Genomic DNA, 21,264 nt, shown 5'->3' on the forward strand with positions numbered 1-21,264 from the left:
TTTACATGTGAACAAAACTGCAAATCATCCAGTCAGATATTTTTACTCCATTATGCTGAAAAAACCCAGATCTGATTTATCGTATTTTGCTTACCAAGCTCCATTTATAACATGTCATGTGGGTTTCTGTAATAGCTGTGTTTAGTTTTAACGCGGTTATTTTGAAACTTCTCTTTATCGCCTAGAAATAAACAGGCTGTAATGTTCCTGCCTCTGTAGCACTGCATAAAGGACTGACATGTAACAAATATGAACTGAATGGACTGTAGAGTTTTAGTAAGTTGTTAAATATTAATAATTCTTAGTAGTACTGAGTAATTGACAGTAGGTATTGGATATTACAAACTAGATACTGAGTAATTTATAGTAGACACTTAAAAATTATTTATTGTAGGTGTTGAGTAGTTTATAATAGACACTAAATAATTATTAGTAAATACTGTATAATTCTAATTAGTTATTGATATAATAGCTAATTCATAGTAAATACAAAATAATTGATAGAAGATACCAAATCATTTATTAACCATATTAAATAGTCCATAATAGATACTGAGAAATTCACAGTAAGTATTGGATATTCCAAAATAGATACTGAGTAATTCAGAGTAGTAACTTAATAATTAATTGTAGATATTGAGAAGATTAAAGGGACACTGAATAATTCAAGGTAGATATTGAATAATTGTTATTATATATATATATATATATATATATATATATATATATATATATATATATATATATATATATATATATTCAGTAATTCATAGTAGATATTAATCATTTTACAATAGATTTATCATAACTGGATGATCGTAACTGATCAATTCATAGTGGACAATTAATAATTTATTATGGCTACTGAAACAGGAATCAGTATACTTACTGAATTAATTACAGTAGATACTGAATGATTTACAATACTGTATATATAAAATAATTCATAGTGGATACTAATAATAATCTGCAGCTGGTAAAAGAGTTAAATAGCCCATATAAAGGGACAGGCAGGCCGAGGGGTGGACCATAGGTGTGGTCAGTGACAGACTTGAATTAAATACATGTGTCTGTCTGTGTCTGTCTCTCTGATAGCTGTACTGACAGTTACCCCTGTCTCTCTGTCTCTGTCTGCAGCTGAGCACACACACACACACACACACACACACACACACACACACACACACACACTCTGCTCTGCTCTGCTCTGTGGGAACAGGTGCAGTGGTGTAGACTCTGGACTATTTAACACCAGGATTCCTGCAGGCACTGGTTGTTACAGTTTGGTAAGTAGATTTTTATCATCTTTATTTTCACCAAATACATTAATAATAGATATAACGATTATTTGACTAAAATTCTTTACTTAATCAGTCATCAGTTTTTGAGTTTTTGTATTTGTATATTAATCTGTTTGTTTATAATAGAGGAATGTAGAAGAGTCCAGGCCAGACGTGTGTGGCGGAATTTTTTACCTCCAGAGGCTGTGGACACTTTTTAAAACACACATAGCGCTCATAATTACTCCAGATATTTCTTTCTGTGTAACACGTGCTCACTTTGAAGTCTCTCTAGGCGCTCTTTAGCTGTGTGGTGTGCAGGTTTCCTGCTCGGTGGGCTTTCTCAACTTCAAAGCTGACCTTATGGCCTATAGCTGCTGGGGGCAACCTCCCTTAAAGCGGTAGTTTGCTGAAAATCAAACGTAAAAAATATTCTACTCTTGTTTTTGTGGTTTCTTACGAACTGTTAACAGTTAACAAAAATAGCTTTATAGATATTTTAAATCTATCAGCAGGAGCAGACGCCTCGTTGGGTCTGAATTGTGTTTTATTTGGTGTAATTTGGGTTATTTTGGCCCATGTTTATTTGATATTACCAAATTACATCAGCCACTCTAGCCCTTAAAGTCAACCCCAATCTTGAACAAAATTTCGAAAGATAGAAAGCTAATAAACATTAAATAAATAACTGAATGAGTTATATACAATGAGTACAATGAGACTATTTATTGCTATTTGTCACAGTATATTAGCCTATAGCTCCAATTTAGACCCAAAACATGACTTGGCTAATACATTTGGTGTGTGCATAAAATTGTGCTAGGATAGTATTGCTTTATTGGCCATGAATTGCAATTTTTTAAGGAACTCTAACAGAGCTGGGCACCATACGATGATATTTTATCCTATTGTAATGAATTTCTTCTTGCTTTTTAAAGCATATCAAGGATTTTGATCAGTGCTAAAAGAACACTGAGCCAACTGTACACATCATTAGAGAAAGTGTAAAACATTTATTTATATTTATATTTATACTGTTTATATCTATATCAGAATTATACTATATCAAACAATATTATGTATGTAATATATTGTGATATCAGTTTTGGCCATATTATTCAGCCCTACATCTTAATGCAAAGCATCCGGCAAATATGTTATCACATTTTTGTTTTCCACTGCACATGTAGTTTTAACATTAAACATGCTATTTCTGTGGCTTTATAAGGGCATATGTCCCATTTTGGTGAAGGAGAAAAAGAAGGTTGGTCTGTTTTTTGTCTTAGTCATACTGTACAGACGTTTCTCCAGAAGCCAGTTGTACAAGAAATAATTGGTGCAAAATTGGGAACTCCCATGTGAACGGAATGACTTCAGTGGTGAATTTTGTATGGACACTTAAAGGGCTTTGAGTTCAACTCTTGATAATAACTTACTGTTACATATGTGTTAGAGTTAGCGGGTCTAAATGTGCGAAATGTGCAGCATTGTGATGCGGTGTGTGGGTCAAGTCTAGCCTGAAGGAAATAACATACTGCTTAGTCTTCAGAGAGTTCCATTCATAAGGATGTCATCAGCATCAGGTGATTCAGCGCAGCCGAGTGCCCCTGAACAGATTCTGGCCCCACAGGAAGCTTCTCTGCAGGCCTGTTCAGCTGACTGTTCAACTTGGACAGGTCAAAGAGCTCATATAATTTAACGTTTTGTTTTGTTTAAGTCATTTCCTGCTGCTTTCAATACTTTCAATAATAAACACATTTGTGTATTTCTAGTTTTCCAGTTCTTAGAGCCTCTGCTGTCCAGATAGCAATGATAACCATACAACTTTATTAAAATGTTTTTGTGTATTTCTATATATTTTTAAAAATATACATGCAACAATTATACATATGTTTACACTTACTTGAGCCAGTCCGACTAAACAACAAAACTTGCTGTAATGTAAAAAAAAAGAAAAATCTTCAGTCTAAATTTTTTGAACAAAGCCTTGCCTGCTTAGAAATACTAGATTTAGATTATGACATGCCGCCAAAGGGTTTAAACAGAGAAAATAGATGAAATATAAGTCTGCGTACTTACCCATTGACTCTACCATTCTTTAACTGTCATTTTTTAAAAAGGCACTAAACCCTAACCATATTTTTTCTATTAATAGCTGAAATGTGTTGATTTAAAGTAATGAAACATACCAGTCATGCTTAACAATTTAATAAACCTTTCCTAACCTTTAAAAATTGCTTTTATTGTGATCTTACGCCTCTGTAGAGCTCTTACAGATTCAACTGTATTATAGGTGAGAATGATGTGTCCGTGTACTTTGGTATGTCATTTACGCCTCACTGCTATCAGAGGCTATCTCTGCTATCTCTGCTATCTCTCACCCTGCCGAAACTAATTCTCCCGTTATTTAGCATTTTTAAAAATTTGAGCTGAGGGTGAAGTCAGATAGAATCAGGGAGCTTAGTGAACCTTTAAAAACATTCCACACTGTAGACACCTCATGTCCTCTTTGGGCTTTTGGCCATCCATTTCTTTAGTTTTTAGATCTTTACTGAGTTGCTAAGAGGGACTAGTGGTTGATGAGTGCTAGTAGGTGATTTGAGTAGTCAAGAGAATTTGTAAATCTTGGAAATTTGATTCAGCTAACCACATTAAGTGATGTCGAAGAGTGTTGAAAACTGATTTATCCTGCTTTTGTTGAAGTAACCAGTGTCTCTACTGTAAATGGGAGGCTTTTTTTACTAGATTTTGGAGCATGGCTGTGAGAATTTGATTGCATTCAGTAACAAGTATGTTAGTGAGGTCTGGTTGTTGGATTATCAACATCAGTACCACAACCTAAACTTCTTAACTCTATTCATAATTAAGCTACTGAATGGAAAACCATTGTTTCAGAGCACACAGTGAAACTGCTTTGTATTTTAAACGAATGTACACAAAAGGTTTGCATTCAAGTTTACTTTCAATAAAGTGCTTTTTAAATAACAATGGGGTTCATGTTAATGGATAACAACCCCCACACTGAACCCACTAATGTGGGATTTAGACAAAAGATCTGCTCTGAATCTGAAAGTTCTGAATCAGAGTCGTTCGCTTTCTGTATGGTGTTGCAACAGAGAGAAAAATGTGAATATGTGAAAAAAAGAAACATCTTGAATTCGTAGTGAAACTTGATCCAGTTGTGAGCTTCTGTTGGTCTCCTATAGCTCACCGTCTTCTCCCCTGCAGAGACATGAACGGAATCAACCACTCCACAAAAACCGGAGTAAAATAGGGGTGTTTAGTTATTTTTAAGACTATATTAAGGGGACAAAGACAAGAAAACACGCTCTGATACGTTCATCTTCCTTTTTTTGTATTTATACATGTGGACGTTCCTCAATTATGTGTTATTTTGTGTCAGTTAATAAAAAGTTAGTATGTGTTTCCTCTACAGTCGCCCCTCCGTGAACCGCTATAATGGAACAGTCCGAGGCCGAACCCTCTCAGCACATTCACTCTCAGCGATTGAAACGCTACTCAGGCAGGGAGATGTGCTCATCGCGTGGAGGAAAAGTCCAAATATACGAAAAGTACACTCCCAAACCTACCCGTTTTAGTTTAACTTCACAGTGGAGCTCTACACGAAGCTCTGCGCTCATTAAATAAATCACTCCGGCAGTGATGGACCGAGTCTGCTTCGGTTTAGTTCGTGTTAGACCCGGGTGGAATAAGCCGGTCTCCTACGCTGGACAGTGAACATCTGCTTGGGGTTAGTTTTCTTTAAACTCTTACTAACGAATAAATGCAGGATAATGGAGGTGAAACGTGTATCTGAGGAGAGTTATCTAACTGCTAGAACAGGGGTGTCCAAACTTTTTTTGTTGGCGGCCAGAAGGAGAAATATATTTGTGGTCACGGACCACAGACTCTTAATAAAACAAATAATGAAATATACCACTTTAAATAATACATTTTTCCTGATTACTTTCATTTACACACCATTTTACTTGACTTACTATCTTTATATATATTTGACAGTGTTGTGTAAACTGATGTTTCATTTCATGATGTCTCTTAATATTAAACTCCTTAATTACAGCAACTTTTAGACTCTTTGGCCCGTTTTTCTGCGCTATAAATGCTCACTCTCTCCACTTTTAGACTCTTTGGCCCGTTTTTCTGCGCTATAAATGCGCACTCTCTCCGCTTTTAGACTCTATGGCCCGTTTTTCTGCGCTAGAAAGGCGCACTCTCTCCGCTTTTAGACTCTTTACCCCGTTTTTCTGCGCTAGAACTGCGCACTCTCTCCGCTTTTAGACTCTTTACCCCGTTTTTCTGCGCTATAAATGCTCACTCTCTCCACTTTTAGACTCTTTGGCCCGTTTTTCTGCGCTATAAATGCTCACTCTCTCCGCTTTTAGACTCTTTACCCCGTTTTTCTGCGCTAGAACTGCTCACTCTCTCCACTTTTAGACTCTTTGGCCCGTTTTTCTGCGCTATAAATGCTCACTCTCTCCGCTTTTAGACTCTTTGGCCCGTTTTTCTGCGCTAGAAATGCGCACTCTCTCCGCTTTTAGACTCTATGGCCCGTTTTTCTGCGCTAGAAAGGCGCACTCTCTCCGCTTTTAGACTCTTTACCCCGTTTTTCTGCGCTAGAACTGCGCACTCTCTCCGCTTTTAGACTCTTTGGCCCGTTTTTCTGCGCTAGAAATGCGCACCCTCTCCGCTTTTAGACTCTTTGACCGTTTTTTTTGTGCTAGAAATGCGCACTCTCTCAGCTTTTAGACTCTTTGGCCCGTTTCTGACACCTAGCATACAAACTTTTAATCTCACATTATAAAAACCTGCTTAACAGCGGGCTAACTTTCATTCTATTTCTAAAATACCTCGCGGGCCGCTCCAAAAAAGGAAACCGGCTGCAAATGGCCCGCGGGCCGTAGTTTGGACACCCCTGTGCTAGAAGAACTTTTGCAAACTTTCCTATGTTAGGTAACTGATTAATAGAACAAGTTGCATTAGAATACCAAACAATGTGGCTAAAGTCAACTAAATTACACTCGATTTACTAGCTGTATTAACTTTAACTGTTGTAATCTACATAGGAGTGGGCGATACTTTAGTATAGTATCATAATCGCTATAAAGTATGTATATTGTGAAACGTTTTTGTTGCTTTATTGTTCAAAACAACGATCCACACATGTATACTTCACTGAAAAAGACTAACATTTACAGTAAGCTAGCTAAATGCTTATTGATTTGGACTGGATTTTTGTGTGTTGTTACCAGATCCATTTATGTATCAAAAAATTACACATTTTCCTGTTTTTAAAAGGGTATAATTGCTTTGTAAGTTATGCTGTTACATTAACATTGTCAATGACTTAATTGTGATTTAATTGTCTTTAAATTGCCTTAATATATTGTTTGCCTATTTAAAATACAAAATACAAAAATTGTAATTAATCATAGTTTGGGAAATATATAGTTCACATTTCTTCACCTTCTGCTGAATTCCACACAGTTATTGAAGCATTGGTCATTATTGCATGACACACAAATAAACACAATAGACAATATCACGATTATCAAATATGATTGAGTTATGTCCATTTATTGTACGATTCTAAGTGAATAATGTAATTATCATGACAGGCCTAGGCTTAACTAAATGGTTAAATTGTGAGTACAGTTATTCAGAGTTTCGGGTTTGGTTAGAAGTTCTTAGATCTAGAGAATCTTCTGAGTTGTTCTGAATTGTTCACTGTAGAGAAGAATGGACCCAGTTATTTTTGTGTACTTTTTGGCTTTGTTGAGGTTGCCAGACCAAATCCATTTTTTGCCACATCTAGACTGTGCCCAGATTACATTTTGATAGTCTGAACTGCACAGAACCACATGCAATATTGTTTTTGCCAGTTAACTCCAAAACAAGTTATGACATGCATGTAAAATTTGAATTGTACATATAGGTCATATAAGTCTGTCGTTCTGTAAGATCTCAACTTCAACACCTCAGTTCTTAGCAACAGTTTAGATAGTAGAAACTGCAAGGCTATTTTAATGTGGCTTCAGACAGCTGCTTAGAGGAGCCCAGGTTGGTCAAATTTAATGTACAGTTTGAGACTCAGACAGTTCAAAAATCTTGTATGCCTGAGGCCAGATTTGCTAATCAAGGTCTTAAACCTTAAAAATATTGGCACAGGGTACATTGATGATTGATGATGTTCTTAAAGACAGAGTAACAGTGCCCCTTATTTTTAATAAGTGTGTATTTGACATATTACCACATATCACACTTCATCACTTCTGCTTTCAGCATGCCACAGCATGAAACAGCAAGAATAACTTAATGATAATGATGATTAGTGGTTGTTGTTTTTAGTGCTTGCAGTCATTGATAATTTTTTATCAATTGATAAGGTTTACCATACACCCCAACACATTATAATATGCCAGAGTATTGTGATTGCTGCCCACATTTATTGTTTTTTTCTGCTCTGCCTGTTTACATACTCTTCCAATTGCTTTGTAAATTCCAGTAAAGCCCAGCTGGGCCTGTAAAGCTGGTACTTTGCTGCTTGCGTAACCTAGATTCTGAGATTCTTTTATCACATTGTATTTTGGAAATTTAACTTTTGGGGGGTTAACCAATGCACGTTTCACCCTTTATCTGAAAGAAGTGGTTGAACTAGAACATGTTACAGATTTGTTATATCTTGTTTTTTTATGTGACTCATGAACAGTTAGTTAGCTGATGTAGTGGGGCGAGGTGGTAGAGCAGGAAATAAGCATGTTAAACATTTCCTTTTTTATTAATCTTTCAGCAAAGCAAATAAGAATAAGCAAAAATCTAAATGTACAGTACTGAGTAGCTGCAGTCAAGGTGGGGCAGGTATTTCACATTCACATTATAGTATAGTTTCATGATAAAAGGTCCAATTGAAATGTTCTTTAAACAAAATAAATTTAAATTAAATATATTTACATTGACTTCCATTAGAAGTTAGAAAGGAGGACTTTCCTGCTCCTGTAATGTTACTATGTTTGGAGCTGCATGTTTTTCTTGGGAGTGTAGTGACCTTGCAGCCCTAAATTTATTATACGTTTATATTTAAACTAAAAGCTAATGTAGCTGCTTGTGTTTGTTTGTATGTGTTTTTGATGGTACTACGTACTTTAGCCAACATACTTAAGCCTGTGTTTATAGACTCAGAATGACAGAATGACTCATACAGTGTCAGAAATTACTTTATAAGTCTATTAGAGATTAATGAGGATCTCCACACAGAGGAAAATGTGTGTTCAAGTGTACCTTGGTGAACTGTTAGCTATATTTGGCTTGTTTCTGCAGTGTCTTCTGATACCAACAACTGCATTTGTAGGGTGTGTATTCTTTAAGTTAGATTTAAATGGTAAATCAGTCTGTCCTTGGCCACAGCGTCTTTCACACACACACACACACACACACACACACACACACACACACACACCGGGGGTTAAAATTACATTGTATCAGCAGAGTTCTCTTACAGACTCTCCTGAGGGTCATCTGTTTCCTCTAAAAAGTCTTCTGATGCCCCCTGGTGCTGAGTGGTTCAGTAATGCTAACGTGTCATGACAGCAGGAATGTGCGGGCTTTATTCACACACACCTGTGAGGACGTGCTAAGGGTTGTGTGTGTGTGTGTGTGTGTGCTGGGCTGTTTTTAATCAGTTCCAGAACTCTGTACTGTACTGGCAGTAGTATATGTATATACCTATGTATAGAGTGCACATATGTATCTGTACTAAACTCTGTGTTTGTGTGTTTTAGGGTGTACAGGTGGCCCGTGTGACAAATGGGTGCTATCCCTCTTTCTCTCTCTCTCTTTCTGCGGCTGCTATGCCTGACCATTCTTCTGTGGACCAGTGGGAACGGCCAGGAGCTTAAGTCTACCAGGTGGCCGCTCTATTCCCAGAAACCTCTCCTGCTGGCCTGGAACGCTCCCACCGAAGACTGCGTCCCCCGGCACGGCATTCGCCTACAGCTGGACCAGTTCCAGATCGTAGCGTCTCCGAATGAAGGCTTCGTCAGACAGAACTTGACCATCTTCTATAAGGAACGGATGGGTCTGTATCCATATTACAAACAGGATGGCAGCCCTGTGAACGGCGGCCTTCCGCAGGGGGCCAGTCTCACAGAACACCTGGGGAAAATGCCAGATGCCATAAAAAAGTACATCAAAGAGCCCACGGCAAAAGGGTTGGCCGTCCTGGACTGGGAGGAATGGAGACCCCTCTGGATCCGGAACTGGGATGCCAAAAACATCTACAGGAACAAATCTCGGCTGCTGATCTCGCAGAAGAACCCAAACTGGACTCCCGATCAGGTGGCCAAAGTGGCGCAGCAGGAATTTGAACTGTCTGCCCGCAGGTAAAGATAATTTAAACAGAATTTACAAAATAGCATGAAATTTCTGATTTGCATACATTTGCTTTTTCAGTGTACAGCTGTTTACGCACTCAGCAGTCCACCCTCTCATTCACACATTCACAGTTAATTCTTTAAGACTGGAGGTGTGAATCACGATGCGATTCTGTGATACTCGATTTATCATAATTCAATTGTCTATGATACTACACAGCATTTGTATAAGTAAACACCAGATATTATGGATTTATTGGTGTTTCAGTTTCACAGAATTTTACAACCAATATTCTTTACAGCAGATTTACCCTATTTATTACCCTATTGATATAGCGCCACCATGTGGAGTAATGATGCAATAAGCAGTAACTTGTGGGGCGGGTCTTGTGGAGTTTAAAGCACCTATGCTTCAGTAAAAATGTTAATATTTGACACTCTGTTTGACATAATACGTGTATAGCAATATTGATATTTTGCCTACCCCTATTTAGACATTAGTTCAGTCAGTAAAGCTTATTTTACACTGGAGCTATGAGGTTAATAACAAAGTCACAAGTAAAGAAGGCATATACTCTCTCAAACAGCATAGTGCTAACATAGATATTAAAGTGAGAAACTCGTGCACTTTTAGTTTTTCACAGACTTTATTTACTGATTGTTGAATGACTGAACATTACACCATTTATCAGTTATTTACTAAATATTTACTTTGTATTATAGCAGTAATGTCCAAGCCCCAAGCATATAAGAGGCCTTTTTAAAACCAGTTCTATAAAGCTGCTTAATAATCAACCTTATATTTACAAAAAGCAATGCATTTAATAACTGAAGTGAATTTGTAAACAGAATTGTGAAGTGAATTGGTTTATTTTGTGGGTTGTTTGCTTTGGCAGGTTCATGCTGGAGACGCTGCGTTATGCCAAGAATCTTCGTCCTCAGCAGCTGTGGGGCTTTTACCTGTTTCCCGACTGCTACAACCACAACTACCGCGGCAACCTGGACAACTACACGGGTCGCTGCCCGGACGTGGAGGTGACCCGGAATGACCAGCTGATGTGGCTGTGGACGGAGAGCACAGCTCTTTACCCCTCCATCTACATTGGTCAGGTGCTGAAGAACCGGGCCATTGGGAGACAGTTCGTACGGAACCGGGTCCGAGAGGGAATGAGGCTGGCGTCTGTTGGGAACGGCACAGCGCGACCTGTGTTTGTGTACTCACGGCCAACTTACACTAACGAGCTCACACTGCTAACAGAGGTGAGAAAAACAAACAAACACACACATAACATATACATATAACATAAAGGTTAATTATTGGATTTTGTGAGTAATTCTGACCATTTCTATTGGTCCATGGAAAAGTGGACCAAGAGAATATAATACACACTGTATTTTTTACCATATATACAGAGTGCGTTAGTATGGATAGGGTCAAAATAGAAACTAAAGGTGTATTCATAACTGTTCATGATTTTCATGGATTTTTCAAAGAAATGGATCTGCAGGGGCTCTAAATGGTCCAGCGGTCTAAAGTTCATCAGCTGCCAGAGCCCTCTGAGCTCACAATTGGCCTTGCTCTCTCTCGGTGGGTACAGTAGATGGCGCTCTTTCCCCTCATCACTCCTAGGGTGATATCGATCAGCACAAGTTGTCTGTGAGCTGAGGTGTTGGAACTGAGTCGCTGCGCCTTCACATGTATTGGAGGAGGCATGTGCTAGTCCTCACTCTCCTTGTGTTGTGGCATCACTAGTAATGGGGGGGGGAGGTTGGGGACAGCTGAGTAGCAGCTGATTGGGTGGGACAGTTGGCTTACATTGCCTTCTATTAAATATCAAGAATTGTTTTTTTTTCCTAAAATTTGACTTTTTTTGAGATACATGGTTTTAGCTAACAGCAGAAAGGAAAGAAATATATTAAAAGCAGGTGTCGCTGTTGTTTGTCCTTGTGTTAAAGAGTTAAACAGAGGAAAGGACAGGAAAGCTCTCTCTCAGCCTCTGGTTTGTTATTACGAGTGATTCATCTGTCAGGAAATCTCTCAATGCTTTCCTTCGAGGAAAGAATGCTCGCTTCGCTTTGAAGACAGTTCTTGTCTTCTGGAGGAGCCGACTGGCCTCAGAAGTTTGCTTTGTTTTATTTTGCGAAAAAAACAAACTCTGTGTTGGTCTGACAGTAAGTGAAAGTATTGGGGTCAATGAGGTCATGGGACGCCTAGCTGCTAACAGGATTGAAATCTAGCTGGGTCAGGCCCCTTTATTCCGTTGAGATATTACTGTGCTCTTTTTTTGTACATCAACTTTAATTGAACTATGGGTGTGTTTGATATAGTTAATTCATTTATTTTCTTCCATTTTCTTCTAATTATGGAGGAGCAGAAAAAAGGTGATCAGGTGATTTAGGAACATTTCTGTTGGAACATTTATAATGAAGTTACGATACGATACTTCAAAGATTTTACTGAAGAGTTACTGAAGAGGATAAAATACTCCTAAATAATCAAATAACAGGAATTATGGATCCAATATTTCTCACCGCAGGTTTATTAACCCTGTTTGTTTGCTTATAGCACCATCATATGGAGTAATGAAGCAGCAACGTCTAGTACGTCTAGTACGTCTAATTATGGGGTGAGTCTTAGGGATTTATATCTATAGAAATATCTATATTAAAAGATAATGTATTGAAAACTAAAGTGATACGCAATATCTATGTATTGTCCGACCTTAGTTATAAATACGAAGCACACTTGATACCATACTCCCAAACTTTCAGCATTGTATAGAGTATATATGAGGTTTGCGGTTTTTATACATTAATTTGTTATTTTACATTTTTACTTAAATACCCATTCCTAGCTTGACGGAATTAAGTGTTTTTGGCATTTTTCTGTGAGCATGGCTTTCCAACAAGCATTTGCACCTGAAAATTCCACAGAAGGCTCAAGATTTTTGGCCCAGAGACAAAAAAAGAGTCTGTAGAGGAGATTTGTGGCCCATTTGAGAGTAAAGCAGTGAAGAGGGGATTTTATTATGGCTGAATTATTCATATTTCAGAAGCAGCAGCATGTCACTGTTTCGTTTGGCAGAGCACAGGCTCCCAATCGGCCCACGCGAACAACACACAACTTACACTGCACTGTGGTAAAAATATACACCACATTCACTCAAACACACACTCACACACACACACGCTCACTCTTTTACAGTCCTTCTGGATTCTGTCCTGAAACAAAGACGCATCTGTGTTCTGGAGGTGTCTGTCTCTGTCTGTCTGTGGCTCTACGGGTTCATAAAACAAACACCATCACTGGAGTCAGTCAGCAGCTTAAGTAACAGTAGCTTTATGCTGTGGTTAAGACTGGAAAGAACTTTGGGCCAAAGGGCTTTAGGGCATTCAGTGGGTATTTATAGACATTTATGGGGTCATTTAGGGTCTTATTTATGTTTACATCTAGAAGATGCGATTATCCAGACTGATGTTTAATGTATGGGTTATACACATATCAGCCATAACATTAAAAACAGGTGAAGTGAATCATATTGATGCCCTGATCACAGTGGTGTCTACATGTGAAAGTAGTTCATTAAAGTCCATTAAACATTAAAAGCAAGCTAGCAGAACACAGAACTATCTGTTTAATTTCGCAGATTATTAACTAAGTGTCTAAATATTGGGCATTTTCTGTGCTTTTTTTATTTACATTTTTTAAATAAGGGCTGGTCAATGTATTGGGTTCCTGATAAATCATCTGATGTTGAGACCACATGGCAAACATACTGTCAATAAAACATTTCTATGATAAATGGTTTTCTTTATATTAGTGCTGGACAATATTACCTTACATGAATATTATGATTAATTGAACATTATGTCTAAATAACTTAAAATGTTAATGAACAACAGGCACAGCATTTGTCTTTGGTAAAGGTTGCTCAAGTTGCTTAGTTGGCTCGATTAGTAGTATAAATAATCTCACCAAAATAAGCTATTTAATGGTTTAAGGGTCTGAGTTATGGTTTTGATAAATTTTCAGCTTATTGTCCATATCCAATTATTTAATCTAGAGTTTATTCAAAAGAGAGGAAGACTGTTTCTCATTTATTATATTTTATTCCAAGTATCAGTCCATGTACTTTCCCTCCATTTTGCTGAGTATGACTTTGTGGCTTTTGTTTTTCTTGCGTGAGAAATATTTCAGTGAACATGTGAAACGACAGGAAGTGGTTTATTTGGGCGTGTGGAGATGGAAGCATTATTTTTAGTTTCTAAAAAAGGCTCTGGTATATGTTGATTGAGTGATTGCGTAATTTAAAGTGTTTATATGAGCGGAATAAAACCAGTTTCAGTTCTGTTAAATTACATAGTGATTTTTCTAGCATAAAACTAGGCCTAAATTTACTGCTTCTCACATATAAATACACTGAATGAACCGCGTGGTCAGTTCCTCATTAGCAGAAAAGCTGAGTTTTTCACCACCTACAGAAAAAGGAAATATATTTCTGGATGTGTGTGAGCGTGAATGTGTGTGTGCATGGTTGTGTGTGTGCAAATGTAATTCATTAATTTTGTTCCGTTTTGTTCTATTTATAGAGGAGCAGAAAAAAACTTTCAACCTTTTAGTGAAAGTCATAATTAATTTATTTCAGGTGATTTAGTGTTTTACTACTGAGGTCAATCTAATATTAAAAAAAAAAAAAAAAAAAATGTTACGTTTGTCTGTAACAATCTTCAGATTTAATTAATCAGATTTTAGTCGGACTGTAATTTTAACATTAACTAATCTGACACTAGTTTAACCCAGTTCAAGTTGAACTAATCTAGCACTAACTTTAACCAATTATCGCCCAATTAAACTTTAATCTACATCCAGTCACAAAGTTTTCAAATCTTAACTTGTTACACCACACCACTAAAATTGAATCCAATCTAATCTCTAATCCAATCAACGAACTCTAGATTATATTCCTCCAGTGTGAAAAAAACTAAATCTAGTCAAGCTTTAGTCTGATTTAACTAAATATATTTTTAAGGCGACCAAATTTTATTGTGACTGAACATAATTCTAACCATGTTCTGTGTAAATCTGTTCTGTTTTATATTTACACACTTTATCCAGTGTAATAGGGTAACTGGGATATTGCTAATCACTACTTATTTAAATGTCTGATGTGTGTGTGTGTGTGTGTGTGTGTGTGGAAAATTTTCTCTGTGTAATGTGCAGGAACACACACAGCTGTCAGGCGTGAGAGCGGATATCATCTGGGTGTTTCTTTAATCTTAGGGGAGACCGAGCTGAATGATGGGACAGACATCAACTCAATGTTTTTATATAAGAAGTGTGTGTGAGTGTGTGTGTTGGGCATTGAGTGATTCAGAGGAGCAGAATGTGAAACACATTTTTTGAACTTTCCAAAAACAATGAATTCCACACCCATACACACTAATGAGGTGTGTGTGTCTTGTTAGCTGCAGGCCAGTAGCACTCTGACTTCACTCTGATGGGAAACACGCAGAGAATATTCCAGAAGTCGTATCATTTTCCTTTGTGTGTGTGTGTGTGTGTGTGTGTGTGTGTGTGTGTGTGTGTGGGGGTGTGTGTGTTTGCATGCAAGTTCAGTCTTTCTGAGTGTGCCGTTAAACAACATTAAAATCCTGTTTACACTTCATGCATAAGTATCAGGATTATATATTGAAAAGGTTAAACAACATAAAAATACAAGTAAAAACACATTTAAAACGGATTCTCATTTAATAACCAATATTCCCACCAGTACAACCCAAACCACGGTCTATACAGTGCATCGTATCGAAGTTATCATCAGCATGAACTCCAGAAGCTTGTCTTTCCTATGTTTAAAGAGTGTAAAATAGCGAATTTTGATTTCTGACAAATGATACAATGACCTCTGAATTGACGTATATATATATTGAGCTTCATATATAAGCACCAAAGACCCAAAACAGATATCCATGCCCAACTATGACTTTTTAAAACAATTTCTTCCCCACTAGCTGTAAATAAACATATTATAGAGAAGCAGAATTATACACAGCTGGTCTAGAGACTGTATCATATGATAGGACAGCTTTTACAGTTTGTGGTAGGTGAGTTATCCAGCTTGCTAACTGCTAGATTAGCTGTATAGATCATGTCATTAATGAGAAAAATGATGGACTAAAATAATAAAATAACAATAAAACCTGTAAAAACATACTACAGATACACATACTCATATGACATTCTGACATGAAATTGTGCAAAATAGCATTAACCTTCTCTCTCTTTCTCTCTCTGCCCTGCAGATGGACCTGGTCTCCACTATAGGTGAGAGTGTGTCTCTGGGGGCTGCTGGAATTATCCTGTGGGGAGACTCTGCCTACGCCAGCAGTATTGTAAGATATGCTCTCATTCCTGAATACACTGCACTGTAACATGGAGTCGTGCAGTAGTTGAATACTAATGAGTAGTAAATCTATTTAAATATATTCAGTGTGTGAATTATTCAGTTGATATTGAATATAATAATATGAATTATTCATTATTGCTAATAATAGCTTAATATCTGCTATGAGTTATACAATTAAAATAATGATTCACTCGCAACTAGAAAGTATTTAATATACACTAAAAATTCCTCAGCAAATTAATTGAATTACTGTTTCAATATGATTTTCAAAATGGGATAAACTTTGCTCTGTTAATTATTTAATGACCATTAGCAACATCTATCTATCTATCTATCTATCTATCTATCTATCTATCTATCTATCTATCTATCTATCTATCTATCTATCTATCTATCTATCTATCTATCTATCTATCTATCTATCTATCTATCTATCTATCTATCTATCTATCTATCTATCTATCTATCTGAATCTCTGTAAATAATATTAACAATATTTCTAATCACCATCAGAAAGCCTGTGCCTTTTAAATTATTTTATCCTTTCTTTTAATAATTATATATTTATTTATGTATTTATTATTATTATTTTTATTATCCTAATTCATTAATATTCATTTTATCATTTCCTATCATTTTATATTATCTTTTACGTTTACTATTATTATTTTTTCTTTATTTTATTTTACTTTAAATTCTTTACTTTTTATGTTTTACATTTTATGGTTATTTAATTTAGATTATCCTATAGGATAATATTGGGATAGAGGAGGGGGAGCAGAGAATCAGGGAATTAAGTTATAAGTGGTGTTAGGAGAGGTATTGAACACTTACTTCAATGTAGAAGTTGTAGCAAACATGTAAACCGTGGTTCTGACCTTGGTCCAATCTTGCAGGTATTAAACGCCCTTAAAACTAAAGTCTCATCCCACATTCCCCCTGTTATCATCTGTAGGTTGGATTATAAATGGTTTATACTGCTGTGTGTCCTCCTGTCCTCTAGGCGAGCTGTTCTAGTCTGAGTAACTACCTGGAAAATTCTCTGGGCCGCTACCTGCTGAACGTCTCCTCTGCGGCAGAGCAGTGCAGCCGGTTCCTGTGCGGTTTCCGCGGTCGCTGCCTGCGCAGACATCCTGACACCGACACCTACCTGCACTTGAGCACAAGCACACATAGGCTGGAGCTGCAGGACGGCCGGCTGGTGGTGCGCGGGACGATGGGGCCGGACGAGCAGGCCAAGCTGCGCGAGGACTTCCAGTGCCAGTGCTATACCGGTTACGCCGGGGAGGGCTGCACCCAGAGAGTGGCCGGTAGCGGAGTGGGCTCCGTGTGGACCGTTCAACATTCCTGCCTGTGGGTGGTGCTAGTGCTAACGCTAATTCTGGGATTTCTGCAGTGAAAGATAAGTTACTGCTGGAATATAGAGGAACATGCTGGAAACTTCTCCACGCTGGATAACAGCGAGTTTAATGCTGCCTTAATGTGTGTGTTGGATATTTCCCCAATTGAAACTTTGAGTGCTTTGGGGTTAAAAACATTAAGGATGTCAGGAGACTGTTGCAAATGATTTGGGAAAAGCCTTTTTATATATATCCAGACAGACAGGAGATTTGGTTAGCAGTGAATGTAAATGTGGCCTTAACTGACTGCTAACTGTGGATCATGTTAAATAGTGAACACTCTTAATACTAAGACTCTTCAACTCACTAGCCAAGCCAACATTAGCTTCCTAGCTAGCCTGATCTATTTCAGCATTTCTCACATTCTAAAACTGCACATAATGCAACCAGCAGTTGCAGATGTTGACTGTGATGTTTGTTGTGGTACGTTGGGCCAGCAGACGACAGTATTTTACCATTGGTATTAGCTGCAGCTTAGGCAGGGTTGTACAAAAGTAATTCCAATTAGAAACCCAACAGATACAATGTAATTTAATAACAAGCGTTGTAGAAAGCCTTTAGAAACACCTTCAATCTAAACCCATACATGCAACAGAGCTAGTTTGTAATTTGTGTAGCAGATGCACAGTAAAACCTAAATAAGAATGTCTGATGCCTTCAGCTAAATCATCTACATATCTTGCTATAAAACAACACACTATCCAACTGTTTTTAAGTTCTTTTGGTGATTTCCTTTAAAAAATACTGCAGGTACACTCTGTTCAGTCCATCAGATTGAAAGCTTTCTCTGTTGAAAGACTTGATCATTTGAATTAAGTCATATTTATAATAATTCTGCTAGCACACAAAAGAAGTATGAGCCCAGAACCCTACAGTAACAAACATAAAGCGATAAAACAGGTCAATCGAGGCCTGTTCTGCTGCTTTTGTCTTAGTGTTTTATTACAGTGCTCGACACTAAGGTTTCTGCTGCCACCTACTGCACAGGAGGATTAACAGCAAATAAGGAAGCAAGAGATTTTACACTGTGCCTGTAACGACAAAAACTGAAGAGCTTGTTTGAGTGTGTTTATGTCTCAGTGATCTGATGTATGCCTGGTAATGTTGTTTGCATTTGGGTCAGAAATGTGTATTTTTAAGTGCTTCCGAGCTTTAATCTGGTGGATTATGTTCATTGTTCTGCCTTATCTCGCGTGCCCAGATTGCGGCGTGCCGTAGGCGGCATTCAGTCATCGCCTACTCGGAACGGATGCAATACTAAAGACAATGACTGAAAGACTCAGCAACTCTGAAGCTTCACCCAAAGCCTTTTTGTCTGACCACTGCTGGATGGTGTCTCATGAACGTTTTACAGGTTTCTTTTTTCATCCAAACCAAAGCACAAGTGACTCGCCTCAAAAACTTTAAAGACTCACCTCAGATCGTGGTTTTACATTTCGTGATGATGTGTTTTTGTTTGTGTATTTAGTGGAGGGAACAAACTGGAAGGTTTTAACTGTGTGTGCTGTCAGATGTCCTTTGACCCTCTTTACACCTGGTCACTTTATGTGAATAGCATCTGGATGGTATCGTAATTGTATCAAGATTTTAGCCAGATTTTATGCATTAAGTCATGCATGGTAGTATAAGGCATTTCTTGTTAGTCTGATTGAAATCCGGTTGCTGTGCGGGATCAAATTGGCAAAATCCCCTAAAAATTTACCCCACACAGTCTTTAGTCCTCCCCCTTGAATAGCAATGCTTCCAACACTAAGAGGGTAAAGACCAGCGCAGGCCTCCTCTGATACATGAAAATTCAGACCGGCCTCTTTTTAAAATGCTACTGATAACCATCACACTAGGAATGATAAAGGAAGAGAGCTAGAGAACCATCTACCAACCCAGAGAGAGAGCATGACCAATTGTGCTCTCACTCTCTCTCTCGGACTCTGGCTGCTGATGGCAAGCAGCAAGACCCTGGATTTTAACCAGCAATCTTCGGATCATAGTATCTGCACCTTAGTCCACTTGACCACCTTTAACCACCCTGGATGAGGGATGTGTTAACACTGCTATAATGTGGCTAAAATGTGTCTCAGACTACCTTCTGAAACGGGATTTGTGTCTGTTTTGAATGTTAATTTTTACATGGCCAGATATAATCCTGATACTCATGACAAATGATGCAAACAGGTGTAAACAGGGTCTTTGTGGTTTAATTGATGGTTGTGTTAAAAATGTGTGTCATATGTGTGTGTTTTATGAGTGCCTCATTAAATAAGTAGTGTTAAGTGAAGAGCTGTTTACTGTATTACTATATTATAAAGCACACCAGAGGCTTTAAATTCTGTTTTCTTTCTTTTTTTAAACCATGAACACCTTGTTTTGTAGGTTGTGATTTGTGAGGCTCTACTTTATGGCCAAAATATTTTATATGTTTTTGAGAAAACCAAAGGATTGTCTTTTTTTTCATCGTCATTTTCTACAATAAAAAACAGCATTTATTTGTTTGTGGGTGCGCGTTTGTGCATGTGTGTATCAGGTGATCTGTATTCCAATTCATCCCGACTGATACTGATACAAACCTGCTAAATAATAATATCTAATAATGTTAGCTGATTTAATTACATACTTATAGTTATAGTAGGGCTGTTGAATGACTAATAGTTACTTGATAATTAATCCCATCACATGTAATTATGGTTGATCAATTTATTTTGTGTAGTAAACATTGATTTCATTATTTTGTTTGGTTATTTGCAATTAATTGTAGGACTTAATTAGAAGTTGGAAGAAGTAATTTGAGCAGTTAATTGTGATCAATCACAGTTTATTGTATTAAGTATTCATCATTAATCACATTGTTTTTTTTGGTTATTTGCAGTAACTTGTGATTAATTACATAGTGTGTGCAGTTAATTGTTGAAACAAAGGTTTAAAAAAAAATTATCTAAAAAAAAAAGGAGTGTATTGTGTTAGGACTGTGCAAGTATACAGTCAGGTTTATCAGAATATATTTATTCATTTCAGCAATTAAATTTGGACATTCACACTATTAGTGGCATCACAAAAACAGTCAATATATAACTTCTAGGACAAACGTAATCACTGTTTTTTTATTACAAGAAAGAAAGAAATTAGGATTTTTGTCCCCCATAAAACAGGCCATTTAATAATGTTTCTTCTCTGAAGGTTAGTACAATAGTTTCCGGTAGTCCCCCTGTCCTGAATGACGAGCTCTTCACTTTTGCTCTAGATATTTTTTTTCCTTTTATGGGATCAGTCTTGATTCTAAGGGGGGTAATCAGACAGTGCCAAAGGCAACATTACTGGCCTGGCAGGACAGAGAAAGCCTTGTTTTATAACTCAAACCAGACTTGGAGTCTCAGCGTTGTTTCAGATCTGCTTAGTCCCCCCCAGTTCCTTCACCCCCCAGAGAGCACCTCCCTGTCCACTGCTTATTGTACTGTAGATTACTCACTGTGTAACAGCTCTGAACCCGGGGTTACGCAGGCAGGCTGGTAGTGGAGTAACTACCAGCACTTTGCCCAGTGGGGCATTATAACGCAACTTTACACAACCGTGACTCACAGGGTAGCTTCAATAATAACTCATTATTATACTGCAAACATGGATCTACATTAGAGCCAGTTACAGACCAGTAAACAAGCATGTTTATTAGCATTTTAAACATTTCTAAATATTGTTTTCAAACAGCTTTACAGATCATGCACGGGTTAACACCCAAATACAAACATTAACATAGGTAAAGAGCAGGTTAACTATGTGACAAGTTTCTCAGTTACCTTTA

General features: G+C 37.5%; 1 protein-coding gene across 2 annotated transcripts; it reads left to right on the forward strand.

Moving 5' to 3' along the window:
* The first annotated feature begins 1,156 nt into the window (after positions 1-1,156).
* On the forward strand, positions 1,157-19,957 carry hyal2b (hyaluronidase 2b). 2 transcript variants are annotated; one of them, XM_007234449.4, is made up of 5 exons: positions 1,157-1,286; positions 9,077-9,676; positions 10,564-10,927; positions 15,971-16,060; positions 17,078-19,957. In XM_007234449.4, exons 2-5 carry the CDS (start codon positions 9,102-9,104, stop codon positions 17,471-17,473), a joined length of 1,425 nt encoding a protein of 474 aa, XP_007234511.3. In that variant the 5' UTR covers positions 1,157-1,286; positions 9,077-9,101; the 3' UTR covers positions 17,474-19,957. The 2 variants fall into 2 exon arrangements, with proteins under 2 accessions (XP_007234511.3, XP_007234509.3); XM_007234447.4 differs by lacking the exon at positions 1,157-1,286 and adding an exon at positions 4,778-5,031.
* Positions 19,958-21,264: the final 1,307 nt, after the last annotated feature.

The sequence above is a fragment of the Astyanax mexicanus genome, chromosome 24 (genome assembly GCF_023375975.1).
Source record: "Astyanax mexicanus isolate ESR-SI-001 chromosome 24, AstMex3_surface, whole genome shotgun sequence".
Taxonomy (NCBI): Eukaryota; Metazoa; Chordata; class Actinopteri; order Characiformes; family Acestrorhamphidae; genus Astyanax; species Astyanax mexicanus.

What these genes read in the sequence shown, in the direction of transcription:
- hyal2b (XM_007234449.4), top strand. Translation starts at nt 9,102, where the DNA reads ATGGGTGCTATCCCTCTTTCTCTCTCTCTCTTTCTGCGGCTGCTATGC. An exon ending in TTTGAACTGTCTGCCCGCAG is followed by an intron (nt 9,677 to 10,563) that starts GTAAAGATAATT and finishes TTGCTTTGGCAG; the next exon opens with GTTCATGCTGGAGACGCTGC. An exon ending in AGCTCACACTGCTAACAGAG is followed by an intron (nt 10,928 to 15,970) that starts GTGAGAAAAACA and finishes TCTGCCCTGCAG; the next exon opens with ATGGACCTGGTCTCCACTAT.